Source organism: Ambystoma mexicanum, chromosome 6p (genome assembly GCF_040938575.1).
Source record: "Ambystoma mexicanum isolate Mex_15411 chromosome 6p, UKY_AmexF1_1, whole genome shotgun sequence".
NCBI classification, from domain to species: domain Eukaryota; kingdom Metazoa; phylum Chordata; class Amphibia; order Caudata; family Ambystomatidae; genus Ambystoma; species Ambystoma mexicanum.
In genome coordinates, this window is record NC_090935.1 from 1,480,184,612 (window position 1) to 1,480,202,324 (window position 17,713).

At 41.6% G+C, this 17,713-nt stretch overlaps 1 protein-coding gene across 2 annotated transcripts in view; it reads left to right on the forward strand.

Moving 5' to 3' along the window:
- LOC138510562 (cytospin-A-like) overlaps window positions 1-17,256 on the forward strand; it is a 1,126,527-nt gene extending 1,109,271 nt beyond the window's left edge. For both annotated transcript variants that reach the window (XM_069626319.1, XM_069626320.1), the window contains exons 18-19: window positions 2,705-2,774; window positions 17,074-17,256. In XM_069626319.1, the coding sequence (XP_069482420.1) occupies window positions 2,705-2,774; window positions 17,074-17,125 (122 nt within the window). In that variant the 3' untranslated portion in view covers window positions 17,126-17,256. The remainder of the gene's footprint in view (window positions 1-2,704; window positions 2,775-17,073) is intronic.
- The last annotated feature ends 457 nt before the right edge of the window (window positions 17,257-17,713 follow it).

Consider the following 17,713-nt stretch of genomic DNA (forward strand, 5'->3'; position numbering starts at 1 on the left):
CGTTTTTTCCGATCTCCTACTCCATTTTGTAATCATTTATTTAGATGATATACCGTTTTTTTCTCGTTCAGTCTCAGATCATGTTGCACAGGTACAGGCCATTCTTCAATGGTTACTGGATAATGACCTTTGCTCCAAAATCGAGAAGTGTGAATTGCATCAGGCGGAAGTAACCTACCTAGGGTATCTGCTGTCCATCCAAGGCACTTCGATGGACCCTGCGAAAGTTGCAGCCATGTTGGAGTGGCTGCCTCTGGCATCCATTAAAGAACTGCTAAGTTGTTTGGGCTTTAGCAGTTTTTATGGGAAATTCATCCCAAATTTCTCTAGGGTTGTGTTACCTTTATTATCTTTACTGAAGAAAGGAGTCAAATACGACTGGACCCCAGCTGCTCAGAGGTCGTTTTGTTCCTTAAACGGCCCTTCATGACAGCTCCACGTTTGCGCATGCCTGATCAAGGAAACAAGGTTATTATGGAATTAATGCTTCCCATAACGCTTTGGGGTCTGTGCTCAAGCAACAGGATTTGTCAGGTACAGAGTTCCCTGTAGCATATCTGTCCAATACCCTGTCAACTTCGGAGCTTAACTTTACTGTGTTGCAGAAACAACTACTGGCAATTAAAAGAGCCTTCCAAGAATGAAGACATCTTGTATTAGGCCCTCGCTTCCCTGTGGAAGTCCCGACTGATCATCAGAATCTCAAGAGTCTACAGTACGCCGAGAACCAGAACAGCCGACATGCATGCTGGGCTCATTCCTTTTCCCCATTTGATATCACCTTCACTGTAATTCCAGGAATAAGCAAACTGATGGCAGATGCTTTGTTTAGAAATATTGGCACCTTCCGCCATAGATTTTTGCCAGAACTGATGTTTCCAATGGTGGTTTTTGTCAATTTGGTGTTGGACTTCCTACATGATCTAAAGCATGATACCAGGGCTCAGTTGTCTGTCTGCAAATCTGTGGCTGACAAATATGCTCTCACTCAGGTGTGGGATTTGTTTTTTCATGGTCAACAAGAATTTGTCCCTATCCCCAATTCTACAACATGCTGAAATTCGGATATGTCATGACTCGGTCCTGGCCGGACATCGATGTGTACGTACCACTCTGGACCTTTTTCAACGTCACTTTTGTTGGGTTGCTTGGGGTAACCAAAGATGTAAGTGACTATCTCTCTTCATGTGTGATCTGTCTCCAAACTAAGATAACCTGTCGAAGACCTTTAAGTCAATTGGTTCAACCTGCTATTACAGATCGACCTTGGCAAATGATTTCCAAAGATTTTATTGTAGATTTGCATTACTCTTAAGGACTAACGACCAATCCTTTCAGATCGGGGACCTCAGTACACATCGACCTTTTGGCATTTGATATGTAAAACCCAAGGTATCAAGAGAGCCCTCAGTTCAGGTTTCCATCCTCAAACAAATGGACAGACAAAATGGCTAAATTAAACTTTAGAGGGATACTTAAGATGATTAATCTTCACCTCACAGGACAATTGGACTGATCTCTTGCTGAATTTGCCTACAATAATTCTCGTCACTCAGCCTTAGGGGTTAGCCCTTTTAATTGTACTTATGGTATTGACCCTGTTTTCCTTAGGTTGTTTCTCCATCCACCCAATTTCTGGTGATTGATGCACGTATTTCCTTCTGATGTGGTCTCCACTCCCACCCCCTACTCTCATGGCAGGGGACATCTCTACTATTCCATATACAGTTTTATTTTGCTCTCTCATTTCACTGCCGCCTCAGACTGAGGTTGGACACTTTATGTACACTGAGCTCCATAATCTCCCTGTTTCTTTGTAATGGTGTGTGTATGGGTACATGCGGAAGGCGGAATTGTAGAAATGTGGCAGAGCCTGTACTTTTGTCCACAAAGAACTTCATTCGGATGAAGTACCAGTTCTGCCCCAGATTTGTTTATGTAAAATAATGGTTGAAACCGTGCATTTTTTCGGCACAGTATTTGAGAAAAGCTGGGTAAAAAAACATACAATTTACATCAGTTCTGTAGTGGAACACATGAACAAATCCGGCAGATGGTTGCCAAATAACCTACAAGAATTAGACGCTTTGTAAATCATGACCATGATGCCTGTGTATACAGTAGATGTTAGTGTGCCAAGCTGCCTGCGTCCAAATATGTGCATGTATTATTGCCATTGTAATTCAATTATGGTGCCCACAAAATATGCCAGTGTTTCACTATAAATCGCAATCATGTTGCAGTGTGGTCGCACACCAGCATGGTGCGGGTGTGAGCCCTTACATTCAGGACCCTGCACCCATCTGTCTCACAAAACACACACAAAAGCTCCTCACACACATGCACCCAAACTCACTCACACAGCAAACAGACCCGCCTGCTCACACATGCACACGCACCCCTTCAAACTGTTTTGCGTGCACACCCACACATAGTGTATCCACAAACAAACACACAAATACACAGCGTTTTCTTTTTTGGTATTAAACGTAGATTTCCCACAGTGATAGCTCGATGCCAGTGTCCTCTCCTCATCCAATCCAAACTGCTTTCCAAGGTTCCAGCTAGACTGGTACAAACAGCAAAGAAAGCTGCATGAGGATGGGCCCGGGGGCGAGGGGGTGATCTACAAAATGGTAATGGCTTTCTTTGCAATTATTCATGCAGTGACTGGTCATTGTTTCTTGACATTGCCCACCTCTAGGTCTGACTGAGAAATACCGTGCCATGCTGAGGAAGAAGAGCGATTCCAGCTGTCCAGTGGAAGAAAAAAGGTACACTACTGGAAGGAAATCTTTAAAAGCAAAGAGCGATAGGAACGGCTAATGAATCCAGTTTGATACTTTGATATGTTACACAAGGGCCTCATTTTGCAATTGAACGTTATCTTTTGATGCCAAGCAGCTCCGCACACCCCCCTGTCGTTGTCATCAGGAGGCATCGACATCATCTTAAATCGATTCATAGATTCCAAATTACGAAACCGTATTGCTAGTATGTGCCGTGCAGCTTGCAGCTGTTCATTTAGTCCTGCGTGTACAGATAGTATTGTTAAGTCCTTGGTATATTTATTTATGAGAGAAGTCTCCATGCTTTAATTTATGGAAACCAGATGCACAAAGCATTTTGAACGTGAGGAAGTCTGCCTTGTTCTTTTTAACTCGTTTTTGCCGATGAATGTATGGTGCATGGTGGAATCCTGTCATGCAAGTGTAGATTGAACAAGGATTTCGTATCGTTTTTGTGATGGTATAAAATGGGCCTGATGGATGACTTTATGGGCCTGATTCACAGAAGCCTTTTGCAAGGCCGCAATACCATTGAAAAATGCTCTAAACATCAATATGTCATGAGACATGCTCGAGGTAACCGTGGTGAAAACGTATATAAAACATCCGCGTTTTTATTTCTCACTATGTTTGCAAGGCACGATTCTAGAGTTTCCTTTTTTCTCTCCTCTGAAAAATACCTAACTTCTACTTTCGCTTATTCTGCCACCTTTAAACAATATAAAAAATATATTAAAGCAAAAGTGCGTCATCCCCTGTGAGCAGCGCATTGCTTTTTACTGTCTAATCCAGATGACCTCTCACTATTTCTCTTTCTACATGTTGCTGCCATTCAAATCATTGCCCCATCTCTTGTATTAATTATTTGTTATTCTAATAAGGGTTTTACAAACTTATATATAAGAGCCTTCTATCCAGAACCTCTGACGCATATCCCAGGCAGATAGCAATTCCCCTGCACAGTGCTTATTCCTCAAATGCAGCAGATCCTCAGCCCTGTCCTCTGCATCGAGTCCTCTCTTTAAAGACATCTTGCACGTGAGTTGCAACGTTTTTTGACCAACCCCTTTGGGTTGGTGCTAGGCAGAATTATCTGCAGTACCCTTTGGGAACACTAAGCACAATTAAGACTTCAAGTGACAATACAAATACACCTTTGGTACAAGCCTGTACTACACAGCAAAGGGGTAGCGATGGCTGAACCGCCAGACTTATCTCAAGAGCAAGTGAGCAGTATCAAATAGTTACACAAAGGACAGCAATGACTATGATTCAAACAAACACTGTCTCAAGGTTTCTGAGTAAAAGAATATTCTTTGACAAAAGAATGAAAGGAAAAGCAGAAAAAAAAATTAAATATCAAGCAATTTACAAAATAGACAAACACAACACACATATGAGGGACATTTGCAATCTATCTGGGTGGGATATTATCATACATCTAAACTAAATAAATGAAGAATCGAAAGCGCTGTTAAATCTCCCTGAATCTAATCAGACGGACCAGCCAACTAAAAAGAATTTACTTGAAAAGAATTCTGCTCTAGAAATTAAAGAAACAAATGATCCCAAAGCAGGACAAACGTACAACATCGTAAAAAAATCAAATACAAATTCCAAGAAAGGGGCTGTCTGTATGGATGAAGGAAAAGTTATCGAAAATGTGGGATCTCATTCTGAAAATCAATCACCTAATCAAAAACAATCTGTACTTTCCAAATTTTACCCCATGCTGGGTATAAAAAAGACAGAAAAAGTGATTATTGGTATAGATAATAAGCAAAGGACTTCCAAACAAGCCAACTGCATAAATAAGAAAGGAAATGTTCAAATCACTGCTCCTAACGGCCACAAATCCCCCATTGCTGATGTAAAAGTGAAAGTCATTAATGTTGAACTTGACGGCACGACCGACCACGAAGCCCAGTATGAATCGGAGCATATGACTCTGTTAACAATGTATTGCAATGCTTCGAATTCGGCGCTGCCTTGTTCTACAGTATGTGCCAACTCAAATTATCTAAAAACTGCCATAGTGATGGGGTGGGAAAGCGAGTCAAAGCGATATGGGAAGGCCCATCTGAATCACGCTTTTTTGTTGTCAGCCTTACAGGAGATCCCAGCACTTCGTATCATAAGATCTAACGATATTGACTGGGTGAAACTGGCATCTGTGAATAAAAACAGAATGATCTGCAACTTTATTTCCCCATTTATTCTGAAATTAATTTGGGAGTATAGAGAGGATCTAGCCTCCATCGGTTTACTCTCTAGCATATTTTCCTCCCTTGACGATGCAATCAGTTTTTTGGAGACTATGCCCCCTTCTGATGAGATTACGCCTATTAGTTTCACCCAAGGTGACTCTACAAACTTTGACGCAAACACAATGAAACAATTTATGGCTTTTGTGTTAGCACTAAAAGAGATGTCATGGAAGGATCCTAAATCTGAGCAAACGCAAAATCAACCTAACGCGATGAGAGACTCATAGCCTGGCTAAAATTGACATTATCTCATTGAATTCATGCGGCTTAAACAACTTTAAAAAATGTTATTGTCTCAATTACCATCAAAGACCCAAATTCATCTTTTTACAGGAATCGATGAACCAAACAAGGACTACATTCAAGTAGCATGTCGGGGACCCTTGGGAAGACCATCGGGTGGTCTTGCAATCTTGATCAACACTGCCTGCAAGTGTCCTACAGAAATGATCAGTAGATCCGATTCTTTATTGGCTATTGTACTAATAGATGATGAGGATCCTTGCATCATTCTCCTACTAATATGCATCTATTGGAATAAACACAATATTCCAATTGATGACATTTTAGACAAACTGAATAACGTGATAGAAAAGGTACTGATATTACATCCATCTGTTAGAATAGTTGCTGGAGGTGATTTGAATTGCTATTGTTATGAAGAAAGTTCCCACCCGAGAACTATGTGGAACAATCATTCGACTTCCTCCAAGAAAAATGGGCAATTGTGGAATACATTCTTTCTTGATTGGGATATGCAAACCCCTATCTTTCCACTGGAACCATGTAGCTATACTTGGGCAAGAGGAGGTTGTAAGTCATAATCGACAATTGTTTTTGTCTCCTCTATGCTTTATTGGTATGTTGATTCTCGATTGATAATTGATCGGACCTTAGGGGACCATATGATCGTGACATTGACTTTGAATATCCCTATTGCCTGTTTTTCCGAAGATTTAATCCTATCTTTGTTAGAACCTGACTGCCAATCTCTAACCGTGAGATGGAATATTAGAGTTTGCAGCACTTTTATAAACCATCTGGAATGGGATACTGATATCATCACCAGCATTGTCTCCGGAGGTATTTCCCTCTTACAAATAGAAAATGAGAATGCTCTTAGAATAAAATTCCATCTGCAAAATCTGGCACAAGAACGTAAGAAGAAAGATCAAGTACTATCTTGCCATGCTCATAAATTCAACCAGCATGTAGCGACCCTGAAAGCCCAAAAAAATTTAGAGATTAGAAGATTAATTAAAGCAACATCTCCCTCAGAGGGTCGCAAGGAACAAATAAAAAGGATCAAACAAATGTATAGAAATAAGCTAAAATGGATGAAAAGTAAATTGCATTATGAAGACAATTAAAAAATTATTTACCACCTGTTAAAACATGACTCAAGGCAAATCTGGTCCACTTTGCGTACCATTACCTCTGATTCTGCTAATGTGATAGAATCAGTGATTACAGCAGAAGTTTGGGTTTCGTACATAAAAGCTAAATACCAAATGCAAGATCGCTTTTCTTTGCTTAAAGGGGGAGAACCCAAGCTGCTAATGGGTGCACAAGCCATGTGGACTATTCGGGATATCATCGAGGACATAGGGAAATTAAAACACTCTAAAGCTCCTGGCCCTGATGGCCTACCAGCCTGTGTATACAAATCAAACCCGGTATTTTGGGCTTACATCCTAAAGATCAGCTTTGATACTATCTTACAGACCGGTATAATTCCTCCATCTTGGTCATCAGCTCTTGTTATCCCCATATACAAAAAGGGTCCCCTCGATTCTCCATCTAACTATCGTCCGATAGCGTTAACTGATGCTTCCTCAAAAATCTTCTCTCTACTCCTGTTACATCAGTTGCAAACGCATATCGGCGACCATAATCTACTGTCTCCCTATCAAGTAGGCTTTAGGAAACAAATTGGGTGCCCTTTGAATGCCACCATTCTATGTCATCTTCAAGTTCAAACGTCGACCTCCAAAAGCAGTCCGGTATATATGACTAGCCTGGACTTGACCGCAGCATTTGACTGTGTAATACGTGAGTTATTGTGGAATAAAATGCTAGTCATGGGTATCCCCTCACAGTTGGTTGCTTTAATTGCACTTCTACACATAAATACCAACTACCGAATGTGGCTAAATAAGGAAGGCGCACTCACTAACCCCATTACTACTGAAATGGGGGTAAAACAGGGCTGCAACATGGCAGCAGTGTTATTTAATTTATACCTTTTGGGTTTGGACGATCAATGGCAGAGTGGATAGTGTTTTCCTGCCAAACTTGGTTCTTTTAAGTTGGATTGGATGGGTTTTGCAGATGATCTGCTATTCTTTGACAGACCCCCTTCGGCCTGCAAAGAAAACTAGATCAATTTTTAGAATTTGCATATGAACACAACCTATCACTTAACCCTGCCAAATCCTACATATCAATTTTTTCCTGGACTCTGAACAGAATCAAAGTGGAGTATGCAGCCATGATCCGATACCTAGGTTATCCTCTTACTGATTCATACTCTTTGAAAATGTGGAAAAATGTTCTATACCAAAAGGTTAAAATTTTATCATCACAAATTAAAATGATATTCCACAAATACTGCATGTTTTCTCTACTACACCTGATCCAATTTTACCTACTAAAAGTAGAACCCATCATACTTTTCTCCCTGGACATTTGCAGTTATGAGCTTGATGACTTTCTAGACATACTACAGGGAAAACTCTGGAAAAATGCATTGGGTATGGCCTCTTCCATTCCCAATGTAATGATATGTCACGAGTTAAACCTGTTACCTCTTTCAGCAAAATACAATTGGAGAAGCATAACTAATTATATCAAAATGCTGAATCCACCCAAAAATACTCTGTATATAGAGCTGAACAAAACACTGGGCTACTCCAGCATCAGATCGCTAAACAGAACAACTCTAAAACTTAAGAAAATTTTAACTGCAATCAATGAAACTCCGGAATCCATGAGTATGTGGCTCCCCAGCCAAAAAAAAAAAAATCAAAGATTTTATTGGTGCAGTATGTTGGATGTAATGGGGACTTATCCATCGTTTGAGGAATACAATCTTTTCCGGAGTAAATGGGGGACTAGGCAAAAATATCTCATTCATTTTCCCTCGGCAAAAGCAAGGAAAATGTATATGCATTTTAGATTAAACCAATTTCTAACATATTTCTGAACAAAACACTGGTATGATATTCAAAGAACCATGGGATCAGGAATTTGTCGCTTCTGCGAGGATGACGAAGCAACTGAAACATTGAAACATCTTGTAATTTTTTGTACCTCTTTTGAGGAATCCTGAATTCGGATGTTTGAGAATTATTTCTTATACATATCACATACTGCAAGGGAATCCCTATGGAAACGTTGTTTGGAAGGGTATAGTCAAAAACTCATACTTAAATTAATTGATTTTCTTGTAATTATAGAGGTAAAACTGGGCGAAGAACAGCAGGGTGTGTAATTGCAATATCTGAAGCATTGTGAAATGTAGAGAAGGATAAGAAAGTAAAACTACCTAAGGCACCTCATCACCATCTTTATGTGGTCTGGAAGGCTATATTAACCTCAGAGTTACCTACAGTAGTTACTTTAACTACTCTTAAATTGTTTATTGCAACCTGTCAACAATGCTTTACCCGAAGTGGTGAGAATCCGACTGCATTAATTGGAAGCCAATCCACACATTTTATTTAATCATTATTTTGATATTGCATTCAGAGGTTATTTACCTGAACGACATAGTTACCATGCAGTAAAATGTAAGGATTTACTTGGATTGTATTTCAGGATGATTCTATATTCAATTTAAACTTTCATGAGGTTTCAAAAGAATTGTATATGAATGTTGTAGTTGGATTATTTTTAAATAATGTTTATTATGTAAATTGTGTGAAAATCAATTGTAAAGGTTTTTAATTAAATAAACCAAACACAAAAAAAATAATATACATTTATTTACACATCAGTTGTAAAACATTTCACTAAAGTAAAGCAGTTGAAAAATCACACTCTTAATACACCACACCACTGCCAATAGATTCTGGACAAGTTAAACTCAAAAGTAAGTATGAGCAAAATGGCACTCCAGTAATTTAAAAAGGGAGGGAAAGACAAAGTTAGGTAAAAATTTAGCAGCACCAATGGGTAAGTAAGCACGGCAATCTAGAAAGAGGAACTATAGTGATGGAATCAAATCAAATCAAAAGTCAATAGGACAAAAGTATTTTGCCCAAGATCACACAGTTCAGGGTAGTTCGCGGTTAAGTCTTTGCCAAGAGATCCGGACGAAGTTGGTCGGCAGAAAAGTTAGTTTAAAGAGTAGAGAAGGACAAGCCCTCAGATTGGCGAAAGGTTTCACACACCTTCACCGCGGCTGAACAAAATGAACAACCAGATTTGCAAAGTACCTTTAAATGGAGAAGAAGCTGTAGCTGAGGTGGATGTTCCTGGCAGATCCTGCAGGCTCATGGTTCCTGAAGCGACTGTCGGACTGACATGAAGTAGGAAGACTGGAGGGTCCTGCACAGCCAGGGAAGAAACCAGCAGCAGAGCAAAGCAATGAATAAAAGGTGCGCTCCTTAAAATCCAAGCAGGGTCCGCCCATTCCTGGCTATCTGGTTCACTGTAGCTCTGTACAGCAAATTCGACCAGAGGAGGGAGACCTGGCTTGCGGTTTGGGCGAACTAGTTGGTCCCACCAGCTCAGGGGAAGAAGATTCCTGGTAGATCTCCTCTGTCATTGGAGCTTGAAGATTCAGACCTGCAGCAGGGCTTCACCGGGCAGTTCAGTCATTGTTGGGGTCCTCTTCTATCAGCTCCTCACCGGTTCTTTCGTTCCAGTGGCGACTCTGCCTTTCCAGGCCCAGAGACCTGCTTTTTATGCAGTTTTCCCCCATTCACACAGCCTGGCTGTCAATCACACAGCAGGGTGGCTGTCCTGCCGGGACAGTCACCTAGCCAATCAAACAGGAGTGCAACTTGGGTTACCAAGGGAACCCATGGCAGGGGTCCTAAAATCCCTCCCTCACATCCTGCCTACCCAGACTTTCAGGAGCATAAGGAGAGCTTCTGCATAGAAGCCCGCAAAAAGACGGTGAACAAAGGAACCAAACCTGCTTTGGCGCGTGGAGTAAAACACGAGAAAGACATTTTCAAAAGAAATGGTGAATAAACCCAGCCGGAACCGTATAAAAACCTATATGGTCTAACGGGTTTAAGTTCGAGGCTACCGAGATAGCCTAAAACAATACCAAGGTTATTTAAGATAACCGCGGTAAGAAAAATAGGGTAGTTACCACTGCCACCATCCAAGTCTTGATGAAAAGGGAGAAAAACAATGCTCCAAGAGAAATAGACAAAAAAGGATAAGTATTAACCCTTTCCAGTACTCTATGTAAGATAGGGTGTACTGGGTCTGTGGATTTTAAAAGACTAATAAAGTTAATGGCAACTTTACATGTTCTGGGAGACAGTAGTCAGTCCCAAAAAATGGAGTCTGAGTTGGGAACTCTAAAAAACAACCCTGTGTCACTGCACTGAAGGTGCTGTGTAACACACAGTAAAAAGATGATGCCTATGGAGTAGGTGAGTCTCCACAGCCTATAAACACAAAAAATGTTAAACACACACAGCAAAACACATGGAAGAGTGGGAAAAAAGGGCTCACACTCTTACCAGGTGAAAGACATAAATCCTAGAAATCCAGCAAAACTGCTGAGGGACTTAATAGGTAAGGGAAATTAGCCATTCCTGAGAATTCTCCCTAACACTTGGTTGCGGTGCAGTCCATTATCGAAACACCATCTAAAACATGGAACGCAGACTAGTCATACTCTTGACAAGAGTTTCCAAATAGGACTTCAGGCAACATCAGTTGTTGGGCAAATTAAAATATTATTTTTTGCACAAAAACAAATAGCCTGTGCTGCCTTTGATTTTAGTGAATACTTAACTTGTTTGGAATCATATGGCAAACCCTGACGTAACCCAGGGGTTCTCTCTAAAAGTACTCCCCACACCCTAAGCACTCACTTAAAGAGGCTGAAATGCCTTGAGAGAAACCATATCTTTGCTGCAAACAATAAAGTGGGGGGCACTTTCTGACAATCGGAACTATTATTAGCACACCATAGTAGAGATTGAATGTAATTAGGGTGCCAGTTAAGGTGAGACACTTTTCTTCTTGTTATACATGCAAGTGGATTCCACATGCTCTTTGTAACGTTATGCCACCTAAGAACCAGAGAAATCTATCCTTAGACTTCTTGAGACACAGAAGCATGGTGTTACCATAGTTAATATAGAGTTTGTTATCACTGCAATATTTCTCCAAAGCGTAGAAGGCCATTTGCAGCCACATAAGTGTATTGTTCACCAAGAGTGTATCATCTGCATAAGACAACATATTACACTAAGGAGCCCCTTGGGGAGTGTGGAAACAACCTAACCTGATTCATGGCCACAAGCTGGTCAGAAACATGAACATTTGACAGGAGAGGGACACACACAGATCTTCCATCCAAGCCACTGGGGGTATTTATCTTCTTAGTCAGCTGCCCCACCTGGTTCAGCCTTTACCCAGATGACTATATGGCTACAATACACCCAAGCTTCCAACTTCCTTCAGAGCTCGCCCATGTTCACCCTATAGAAGGCTAAGGCAAAGTTCCCACAGACCATATATACATATTTTTGGGTCACCTTACTATGGTTGACCGCTCTGTGGTCCAGCATCCCCCGGATCACCAAGTTACCCCTTCTCCCGTGGGCTTGCAGTTGCTATTGTGCTTAGGGCCTCCTCCTGACTTTTTTCTGAAGTACTTTTCAATCCAGGGGCTGCCCCTTCATGGACCTGCCCACTGCTAGGTCACTCCATGTCGCCCATTTGTAGGGGTGTCCAAGTTACCAACCCTTTGCTGTTAATTCATGGGGTGACAGGGCACCGATTTCCCTTTGCCTGCAATACATGGGGATAGACCCATGTCATCCCATGTTCTTCTTTTTTTCTAATCTCTCCCTGTCTTATCTCCTACCTCCCACAACTCCAATAATAACCGTCTGCTTCCCAGAGCTAATGACTTCCCCAGCAAAGCAATGAGGCATGGTAAGGCGACCAGGGTATTAGGACCCGGTCTTTTTTATAATTGGATCACCTCATAGTGTAACAGGACTGTTTATCAAAACGGCCATGGCCAAGCTATTGGAGTACACTAATTAGCCATCACAAGATACATTTATTTTGTGGCTTCTGAAACAGGAAGACGACTTTTGAGAGAGAAAAGTGATAATAATGAGGGACATGAACCGAGTCATGGACTGAAATCTAGAAAGATCTATCCAACACATAGTGGAGGATTGGGTGCAGCATCAGCCAAAATGAAACAGATGCTGCAAGAAGTAAGGGCGTTAGATGTAGGGTAACCCTTTCACCACCAAGTAAAGGGCTACTCTTTCTATTCATATGTACACCACTCACATTCTCGAATAGATCTTTACCTCCACACGTCTCTCTAGTAAAATCCCCACAACTGAAATATTTTCAATGACACTTTTGGATCACAATCTGCTTTTATGGAAGATTGTGCCAAAGTTGACATATGGTATAGAGCTTCGCTTCATGACTATTCAAAGCTTCTGGGACACCATAGAGGGTATTATCTGGAGAAAAGTGTTGAAATTACCTAATAACATTCGAGCAGTGGCTATAAGGTTTGAACTGGGCCTTGTGTCGTTAAGAGCTAAATCCCTTTGGCGGGTTTTGGCCCTATTTGGCTCTCTTCTCTGTCCAAAAGATGATTCCCTCTATGTCGATCTAGGAAAAACATTTTTTTTCCAGGAAAGCTCAGTTGGGAATGCATATCTTACTAGGTTTAGAGAACTCTGTGATAAGACATTGATGGATCTGTCCTTGGACAGGGTAACATTAATGAGACTAATCCAGACAAGGTTAAACAACTTCTCTACACTCATGATTGGAATAATACAATTGAAAAATTACATTCCTGCCCCTCCCTTACTGACATAGGGCCTCATTATGACCCAGGCGGTAAGGGGTTTACGGCGGCGTAAACAGCGCCGACCCTTACCGCCTGATTCCGAGGTCCCTTAGCGCCATGGAGGATTTAACACCTGCTTTTAGCAGGTGTTAAAATCCATGGCGCTAAGCGACCATGTTGTTAATTACGCCACCGTAATTTACGGTGGCGTAATTAACGCCTTCCCCACTCCCATTATGCCCTATGGGGCAAAAATGGGAATGGGGAAGGGTAAATGGGGATTGGGGACTTACCGCCCCGCCAACCTCGGAATGGGGCGGTAAGTCCGCCAACCACCATGGCGTAAACGTAGTTTACGCCATGGTGGTAAAGGTACGACCCAGGCGGTAACTTACCACCTGGGTCGTAATGAGGCCCATAAAATTTGATCATAGGAAAAGAGAACACTATCATTCATTATGACACAATTTCGGAATCGTTATTATCGTTCTCTTCTTTTGAAACTTGGATGGAATATTCTTCCAACTAACGAGGTTCTGAAGAGAAGGAATTTGATTATAGAAACTGAAACTAATAACCTCTGTAGATTCTGTCATAGCCCAGGGGTCCTAGAAACTGCTTGCCATCTGCTCTTAGATTGTGCTGAACTGAAAGCATCCAGGGCTTTATACCTGGGGAAATTTGCTACTCTAGGACTTCTGGGGCAGATGATTATATTTGGCTAGGATGTGTCTCTGTTTCTAATGTCGTGGAGGGTCTGGCGGTTGCAGGCTTTATTAAATCATTAGATCTTTGTGCACCCTTGAATTGACCAGGGACGCCTTTACTCAAGGAATCTTTTTACTCCTAACCGTCTTGCTACTTCCTTCTTTTTGAAGCCCTTTTACCCATTAGTTTAGATTTTAAACTGCTTTTGTAGAGTATCGGTTATGCTAACGAATTCTGTTATGTGTGAAATTTGAAATTATTTTTTTCTGTAATATAAGATGTTGAATTTTCCCACTCTGCACTGACTCTCTATAATGTTTGATATGTATTGTGATGAATTTTAAAGATGATGCTATTAAATGTAAATGTAAAGGTTTCATAAGTAAACCATATACAAATAAAAAAAATAAAACAATATCTGATTTTAGTTCTCATATCGGAGTATGCGGGACGGAGGGAACATAGGAAATATATGATGGACCAGTATATTGTAAGGGGGGAACATAGGAACTATATGATGAACCAGTATATTGTAAGGGGGGAACATAGGAAATATATGATGGGATCAACCAATAGAGACAGTACTGCTATCCCCATGAACACACTCATGGCAGCAGCGGGGGGCACTTTGGTTGCCTTTACAGCATCACCTAAAAAATAAAAGAAATCTCATGGAAGAAGGCCTAATGCAAAAGCTTAAAATTGAAGAGGAATCGCACAAGTCAAAACCATCCAGGACTAATCACAGATGACTGACAGTATTGCGGGTACAATTAAACACACTAAGGGTACATTAAGTGGAAAAATGACTTATGAGGACCAAGCAGCAGTTGCATAAACATGGTGGCAAAGCACAGAGAATTTGGACAACACAATTGAAAATCTAATGCCCCTTTCTGATCAATCCTGACAATTAATGACAATGATAATATCCAGCCAATGTTAAATTTAATAGAAAAAGAGAACAGGTTCCATGCCTGAAACCGGCGTTAAAGGCTGAAAAAGCTGTTGACATGGAGTACTGGGGGTTTTTGAGGGCTACTCTGAAGAAATTCAATGGCTTCTATGATTCTAATTATAGCGAGCCAAGGGCAAAGATTAGATTCACTGATCTTCCTGAAAACGTATACCCACATACATTGGGCTTGAGCCAATGTTCTTCTCTGTCTCCTGTTCTATTTGCTCTGACCATAGAGCCTTTTGTGTGCAGATTTAAAATTATCTTAATATTACAGCTATTCAATTAGGTTGCCTGGCTCATAAAGTCGGCCAATAATATTCTCTCATTGTCTCACCCATTGATGTTGCTGAAAGAAACATTGGGGGGACTTGGAACATTTGGAAATGTTTCAGGATTTAACATCAACCTTTCAAAATCTGAAATTTTAAATATCTCTGTTTCTGACTACACGAAAAGGCAGCTTGAGATGCTAGCTCCAAGACAAAGTATGGCGGAGAAGGCATTTCTGCTTCCTGTCCCTCCTTCACTGTGTTGCTCATTCTGCTCCTGTATATAATTTGGCAGCAGGAAGCCCTTCTCTGTAGACATACACGTAGATCGCTTCACGCCACCAAATTCTGGTTATTTGCACGGCGGAGTGCAAACGTGTAGAACAAAAGGCGACATACATGCATGTACACCGCCTTTTGCCCTGCACTCCGCCATGCAAATGGTGTAAACTCTGCCTGCCATGCTCGCATGGCCGGCAGAGTTTACAATGGATCCCTTTGGAGGCATAAGGCCATCATGAAGCCGGCGGGCCCCATAGGGATCCCCAGCATTTGCGCCGGCATGAAAATGCATGCTGCTGCTAGTGCTGGGGCATTTGCATGGCAGAAAGGAAGGGAGGCAGCGGAAACACAAGTGGCGTTCCGCCCCTTCTCTCCGCCACACAAATGAATGAACATGAGCCGTGGAGTCAACAGAGGGCGTAAAAACGTTATGCAAGGTTTTTATGCCTTCCATTGATGTTTCAGCTCATTGGAAAACAAGCTCCCTTGTGTCAGCCACAAAATGGGTTGGAGCGTAGAATGAAGGCGTAAAAGCATTACGCCTTGCTTTTACACTTTTATTTCATGCTCCAACCCATTCTAAAATGACACCTAGTATTTACAGATCTATACACTGCTTATGTATAATCTTGAAATGTGATTATAAAAAAATAATGTAAAAAATATAAAATAATGCATTTCTATCCCTGTTTGAGGAATACAAATGCATGTGTGACAGCAAAGATTCACTCCCACTGCTCTCTGGGCGTCTTAAAAGGGCACAGTGGCGGTAATGAAATGTTCTGTGCATCCCACTCCTCCAGTTCCAACAGGCACACTGGGAGTCCATTTTGAATGTCAACGGTCACCTGTGAAATCCATGAACCACATGGTTTTGAATGTGTGTGGAATATTGAGTATCTGAATGCCTTCCTCGGCGATGCACACGTTCATTCTGACCCCCTGTGTGACCTGGGGCTATATTTATTCAGGCAAGTCAAGTGATGGGCTCGGGAAACCCTTCACTTGTCATTTTGAAGAGGATCGTAATGTAAATGGAAGGTGTAAAAGCCTTGTACCTGCCATTCACGTGACAGCCTATTTGAAATCATGTGTATGGCACAGAGGAGGGGGGGAACGCAACTTACGTTTTCGCCCCTCCCTTCCTCTCCGAAAAACAAATATTTGCAGTATTGGCACTGGCATGGAATTCCATGCTGGCTCCAATGCTGTGGATCCCTGGGGGTTCCATGGCTTTATGCAACAGTAAAAAGCAGGCAGACTCCTATAGCACATGCTTGTTCGCCGCTTTTTGCCCTGCACTTTTCCACTCCGCCGTGCAAACCACCAACATTTGGTAGCGGGGACCCGCTGCGAATTACGCGGATCTCGAAAATGAGCCCCTGTGTGACCTTGCTCCAATATTATTCATCACATGGAACAAATCTTTACCAACAAAGATTAGATTGGTTTAAAATGGCTGCATTAGTTTGCCCCAGTGAACAAAGAGTAAAGGGCCTGTTTTACAAAGGTGTTTTCCAATCGGAAAACCACACTGAAAACGCTTTGTAAATCAGGCCCTAGGAGTGCCAGGCGCTACAATTGCAGGGCAATGCTAGTCTTATAGATAGGTAGCCGACTGTTATGCAATGCACTTCGCAAGTATCACATTTTAATAATATTCAAGCATCCTTAAATAAGATGCCTGCGTCTGCCTTTGCAAAGTGTGCTTGATTACATGAAGCGCTCTTTTATGGCTCACCTGTGTAATGCTGCTCTGTTCTATTTACAGTGAAGGCGCCCATCGTCGAAAATCAGAAAAAGACGATAAAGGTGGAATGTGATGAGAAACCGGAAATGAACTGAACACATCAGCAGCACACGTCACAAGATCTCTTAATCCACGTGGACACCATACGCTCCAAACATATTTTAAGCTGTGCACTTTTATTAAACATTGCAGTGTGTGCTGATATTTGGAATGTTTATTAAGCAAGAAGTGAGTGCGCAGTGAAAGGTTACCTTTTCTTGCCAGTTGTCTGATGACAGCCAGGGGTGAAACGAGAACCAAAAAAGGCCCTGGAAATATTGTTCAGAGTGTCTCCAAATGACACATTTTCAGCAAGCCCAATCCTTTTCCTGTGAGAACATTTGAAAATAAATTAAGTTATTACCACACAAAAGAGACCCACGGTGCAGAGGCCTACTTGGAGATCTCCAGTTTTCCCTATGGGCCAGTCCATCCCTGGTGAACTTGTAATGAAGGCTTAGGTATGATATGATGGGTTATTTATAACGCGCTTAATACCGAGGTTTCTAAGAGCGGACCCGGAGATCGAACCTTAGCTTCCAAAGCAAGCACGTTGCCCCTGAGCTATCCTCCCGACACAGAGTTACATACTGCCAATGTGTGGCCAGGGTTTTCTTTATTG